The sequence below is a fragment of the Panthera onca genome, chromosome D4 (genome assembly GCF_046562875.1).
Source record: "Panthera onca isolate mPanOnc1 chromosome D4, mPanOnc1 haplotype 2, whole genome shotgun sequence".
Classification (NCBI taxonomy): domain Eukaryota; kingdom Metazoa; phylum Chordata; class Mammalia; order Carnivora; family Felidae; genus Panthera; species Panthera onca.
The window spans coordinates 89,646,728-89,652,762 of record NC_138351.1 but is presented as its reverse complement, the minus strand read 5'-3'; the positions used below and the strand labels follow the sequence as shown (position 1 = coordinate 89,652,762).

General features: G+C 59.2%; 1 protein-coding gene across 1 annotated transcript in view; it reads right to left on the bottom strand.

Annotated features, from left to right (window-relative positions):
* Window positions 1–2,737: 2,737 nt before the first annotated feature.
* The window catches only part of LAMC3 (laminin subunit gamma 3), a 58,408-nt gene continuing 55,110 nt past the window's right edge, over window positions 2,738–6,035 (bottom strand). The window contains exon 29 of the mRNA XM_078436352.2: window positions 2,738–4,237. Coding sequence (XP_078292478.2) covers window positions 3,987–4,237 — 251 coding nt within the window. The 3' untranslated portion in view covers window positions 2,738–3,986. The remainder of the gene's footprint in view (window positions 4,238–6,035) is intronic.

Sequence of the window (6,035 nt, the reverse complement as noted above, 5' to 3'; positions counted from 1 at the left end):
GGCTCCTCACTCAGTGCAGAGCCCGATGCTGGGCTGGATTCCGCGACCCCGGGATCATGACCTGAGCCAAAATCAAGACTCCGTGGCTTAACCCACTGAGCCACCCAGGTGCCCCTGAAATCTATTTCCTGGGCACTCACTGTGGCGCACAGCCAGATCAGTACAGGATATATTTATGTTATTTAATTCTCAAAGCTCTATGAAATAGCCCTGGCTGTTCCCATTTTACAGAAAAGTCAGGAAGCCGAGGCCTGGCAAGCCCACTGCGATGATAAATCAAACCGCTGCCTCCTGGAAGAGTGGGGCTCAGGGTGCAGGAACCAGGGACTAGTTAACAGGGAGGTAATGAAGTCTCGCGTCCAAATCAGGACGTTTCTGAGAGTGAAGGGTGGCAGCCACAGGCACAAACAGGGACTGTCCTGGGCAAGATGGCACACTTGATCACCAGTGATACCCCCCCCCCCACACACACACACAAACACACATCCAAACACACACAAAGTAAGCGTGTCCCTGGGGATTGGATCTGGGAAACCTCCTTCCTCACAGACTTGCCTTGTACGTCTTGACCCCTAGGGTTGGGATCCTGGGACCAGCTGGCCATCTTTTCTTCTGTGTTTGTCCCTAGGGAGGAAGTGGCCAGGCTGTCCCAAGGAAGGGGCAGGACAGAAGGGAATGTCCCAAGGTGGGCTAATGCCAAGGGCAGCAGCAGTTCAGGACCCCACTTCCCCAGCTCAGTGAGCACCTGCTGAGTGGGCATCACCAGTGCCCATTTGCCCCTAGGGTTTGGATCTAGCCAAGCTGTGTGACCTTGGGCAAGGTCCTCAAGGTACTTGCTTGAGCCTCAGTGTCCTGATCTGCAGAATGGAGGAGACAAGCGCCTCTCACCAAGCAGGGGCTGTTATAACTTTTATGACTTTTTGGGGTGTCGTAAGCAGACAGTAGAAACTTGCAGGGGAGAAGGGCTTAGGAGCTACGACCCGTGGTTGATGGGAAATATTCCACCTGGAGGCCAGACGAGGGAGCTGACCTGGAATGCGGCCCTCGTAACACACTTCCCAGTCCAGGCTCCGATGGCCCGTTGCCCTGGCCAGTTGCGGTGGTCGGCCCCATTAGCCTCTCTGCGGGGCTGAGGCCACCCCACCTTCCAGTGCTCAGCCGCTGGGCTGCATTGCTAGCCAGATGTGCAACAGCTGTTGCCACATTCCGCCCAGCACAGCCCCACCTCTGGGCCAGAGAGTGGCTCTGTATACACCAGGCATGACCAGACCGCGTGAGTCATGAGACGTCACCATGGAATGGAGAGGAGGCCTGTTCTCCCACCCACCCCCGCTCCCATTGGGATTCTGGGACTGGGCTTTGCTGAGTCCCACAGCTTGAGTGGCTAGGGGCTTAATGCCAAGAGCAGGCATCAGAACGGCTGTGTGATCTGTCAGCAGAGAAGGCAGGTGTTGGGGGCGAGGGGCCTGAGGGCATCAGACCCTAACCCAGAGATCTTCAAAGAACCTTCCTGTCCTTTCCCCACTGATACCAGACACCAATCATCAAACTCACTGTAGAGCAATGGCCTTCTGTTTCGGCCCCCTTGCCCCTGTCCTCCCTCTCAAATCAATCAAATCACTCCCCAGGTCACTGGTGTCCACCCCCCCCACCCACGCACACACACCCCTCACCCTCCGTGGCCTTGGCTATCAGGTTCTCTGTGGAGGAGCGAGCGTCTTCTCTGAATGCCCTCCCCCAACAGGATCAGGAGAGGGTACAGACAAGCTCTCGCTATATAGCCTTGCACCCAGAGACCCCTGTTATTCTGAATGGGGGGGGGGGGGGCCTGGCCTAAGCTGGGTCCGTCTGTCAAGAGAAGGTGGGATCAGGGCAGTTTCAAGCTCGTCTCTGTTTGACCTGACAACATGTAAACCCGGGAACTATGGCCGGAGGGGAGTGGGGAGGCGATGGAGTGGGCTCGTCTTCCATCAAGCTCGGGAAAAGCAGAGAAAACTTCTCTGTGGGGAGAAAAGACAGAGGCATACACGGAAGGAGAAGCAGAGGCAGAGGCCAGGGAAGAGGCGGGAGGGAGGGGACAGGAGAGTCCCCTCCCTGGGCTATTCCGAACCAGATTCTAGAAGGTCCTCCATATCCTCCCAGCAAACTCCCCTTTTTTATTTAAACCAACCCGAAAGGGGTTCAGGCTACATGGCCAAACCGTATATGCTCCATAGTCCGTCCTACCCACACAACCTGGCTTCCTGGAGTGATCCGTGCTGGCCAGGCCTCCACCCTGCAAACCCTGAGCTATGGAATGTTCCCGCTGTCTCCCCACCCTTTGAGGCCTGGCCCAAAGCCCTCCTTCTCCTCCACATTGGGGTCGCTCCCTGGGCCTTTTTGTGCCGGGGGACACGTGATTTTGAGTTCACTGTTTCCTGCCCCAGAGGTCAGCAGAGGGCCCCTCATGCTCCCTTAGACGTTTCCTGATAACCCCCTGCAGCAGAGAGGAGAGAGTAAGTGACTATGGTCACAGGACCCCAGCAAAGCCCTCGCCATGGGGAGACCCCGGCAAAGCCAGTGAGCTCAGCTCTTGCCGCCTTCCTGGTATTGCACGGGCGCAAGACGGATCATGGAACATTCTTGTACCCACCCATTGGGTGCTGGGTGTGTGCATCCACGTGCCAGGGTAGTGAGTCGGCACCCACAGCCAGGGCCCCTGCTGCGAACCAGCAGAAGACCAAAGGCATGCCACCCAGCGGGTAAAGGGGTCCTTTATTTTCACATTACACAGAACTGGTTCATGCTGTTGCCAGTGCCCCCTGCCTGGGGCCAAAAGAGCCATGGGAGGGGTGGTGGGTCCCCTGAAGCACCTGTCCCAGGGCAGACGGTCTGCTGTCTACCAGGAAGAGGGCCCTGGGAAAGGGGCGGGGCTCCGGGAGAAAGTACCAGGAATTCTGGACAGAGGCTGGCAGGGGGGGGGCCTGGCCACAGGGGGACTCCCCAGCAGGACGGACCAGAGTGGCAGCCAGGCCTCCACACCCTGCAGGGGCCTCCCTGGTGGCAGGTGGGGCCACAGGGCCTTAGGGTCAGTGTCAGTCAGTCAAAGGCCAACTGGGGTCGTGGGGTTACAAAGAGGAGCTCCCACATGACCCCAGTCTCCCCGACCCAGGCCCCTTCAGGCCCTTGAGGTGCAGCTTTTTTGGACAGGCCACAGGCCGAAAGGTGCACCGGGGGGCCCAGGGCATGTGATTCCCAGGATCTTCATTCAGAACAAAGTATTCTACAAAGTCAGTGGTAGCCGTGCAGGGGTGGGCCATCCTCCCAGCCAACTGCACAGGCTGTGCCATGGCCCCAGGAGTCCCCGGGCCTCAGGCTCCACTGCTGAGACCCCCCCCCCCCCTAGGATCTGGTCCCTCGGCTGCACTGAGCTGCTCAGGGTGTGCGTGTGTGTGTGTGTGGCGGGTGGGAAGCTGCGGGACAGGGGGTAGCTCTGGGGCTGGGGGCTCTGGCTCTTGCGGAACCCCACCCCGATCTCTGCAGATGGCCCCCCTCAGCCTCTCAAGCACCGACTCGGCCTGGGTCCTTGCCTTCAGGAGCCAAGAGTGGGTATGTTAGTGCCAGAAGGTAGCTAACATAACTCCTCCAGCATCCAGAGCTCAGCACTTGACTGTGGACCGACTGCAACGTGGGCACGGAGAGAGGGACTTGCATGCGTGTGCGCGTTGTGTCCACAGGTATTGTGGATGTGCTATTGACACGCGGTGTGGGTGTTTATGCGTCACGGCACGGGAGCGTGCCCCGATGGAGGTGGGCACGGCCGCCTGGGTGAACCGCGTATGTACCTCCACGCTGGCGGGAACGGAGGGGATGCAGGCATGGGCTTGGAAGGCGACGTGAGGATCCCCTTGGGGTGGGCACACCGAGCAGCAGGCTGCGGCGGGTGCGCCTGCGGGGTGCGTGCGCGTGCCCGGGCTAGGGCCGCAGCGGGGGGGTCTGGGCGGCCCTCACCGCCAGCTGGCACAGCTCTTGGGCAGGCTCTGCAGAATGGCCTCCAGGTTCTGCTTGTCAGCACGGATCTCCGCGAGGTCGTTCTCGAAGCTCTGGATCTGCAGCTCCTGCTGCTTGGACTCCTGCTCCAACAGCCTCAGTTTCCCCTGCAGGGCCCCCGGCGGGCTCAGCCGCAGCCTCAGGCGCTCCAGTGCCCACTGGGTCTCGTTCAGGGCCTGGGCTGGGGCGTGGTGGGTGTCCAGTGACCCTGCAGAGGGGCACAGACGGCCTCAGCACAGGCCAGCTCCCCTGCAGGCCCCAGAGGCCTGTTCGGCCCCCCTCCCGGAGACCCTTGCCAGCCCAGAGTTTCCAGGATCCTGACTGCCCACAATCTACCAGGAAAGCAAGGGACCCAGAGAGGGCGGTGTGCCTGGCCGGGGCACCCCACTGGGTTCACCTGAAGGCTCTGAAACTTTCCCCCTGGGCAGCCCTGGGCAACTGTTCATCTTTGTTGCTGATAAAAAGAAGGCTCTGTGTGCATCCTGAGTCTACTTCCCGATGTCAGTGTGTACGCACAAGGCCCCCGTGATTCCTGCTGGCTCCCCCCACATACCACTGTTGATTTGCCAAGAGCACACATTTACAGGTACACCTATGCTGGGATGTGGACGGCCACTGGGGTAAAAAGCAGCATCTCTGGCATTAGATTGAGGGCTGGGAAGCAGGCAGTGGGGTTTCGTCCTGGCCCAGCACGGATTAACTCTGTTTCTTGGAGTTAAGGACTTCCCAGAGCCTCTCCAGGGGGACAACAAGGAGGTGGGGGCCTGGCGCTCAGGTTTGAACTTGCTGGTGGTGGCGGAGTGCAATCTGCAGTCTGTGTGTCCCACCTGGCCCCTGTCACCTTGTCATTGAAGGGTGACATTCAACAGGAAGACAAGGCTCAGCCAGGCGGGAGAGTAGTGGGGAGGGGGAAGGAGGTTCTAAACGGCTTCTAATCCCACGGGATCCCTATGGGCCTAGGGCTCTCGCTAGCCCTGAATTTCCCGGGCAATGAGGGTGGCGGTTGGAGGGCAGGCAGTGGCAGGAGCTGAAACAGGGGCAGGAAGAGGCAGAGGAGAGCCCAGCCCTGCCAGCCTGGGCAGGTCCTGCTCCCCGCAAAGACCTCGAGAGGCCCCACCGTCCACAGGGAAGTCCAAACTGCCCGGCCTTCCAGCAAATTCAGGTTCAGGCTGCCGGCACACTCCACGTGCCCCTCTGGGGCTCCCAGGCACCGGGGTGGGGTCCAGCTGCGGGCTGTCCACTCCTGCAGCCCCAAGTCAAGCACGGCACCAGCACGAGCAAATAAATGATCGCAATCGCCAAAGCAGCTTTACCCTCACAGTGTGCTTGCTCTGTGCTGGGCACTGTGTCCTGTACTCCGGGTCCTTGGCGCTGGGTGCGGACCGGTGGCTACAAGGGGGCACTCTGAATTGGTTAGACCCGCGTGTGAACCTCAGCTTCCCCACCGCCTGGCTGTGGGGCCCTGGGCACACCGTTTAAACTCTCCGAGCCTCAGACTGCCCGTCTGCAAAATGGCAAGCGAATCCGTATCCTTGCCTCGAAAGCAGAGAATGAGGATTCTAGGAGATCACGTGTGCAAATAGCTTTGCGTGGGCCTGGCATGCAGGCAAAACGCAGAATGTGGTGATTCTTCCCCTTATTAATAATGATAAATGAAATGCCGTACGTGGGTGAGCCTGAGGACGTGACACTAAGGGACAGAAGCCAGCCACGGAAGGACAAATGCTGTGTGAGTCCACCGACAGGAGGTCCTGAAGAGTGTTAAGTTCATAGAGACCGAAAGAGAACGGGGAGGGCCAGGGGCTGGGGGCACAGGGAATTCACATCCAATGGGTGCAGAGTGGTTGGGTTGGAAGACGGGAAAGTTCTGGAGACAGATGGTGATGATGGATGCAAAACACTGTGAATGTGCTTAAGGCCACTGAAGTGTGGGCTTAAAGATGGTCACAGCGGCAGATTTTATGTTATGTGTATCTTACCACAATTTTTAACACTGCCTACCTGCT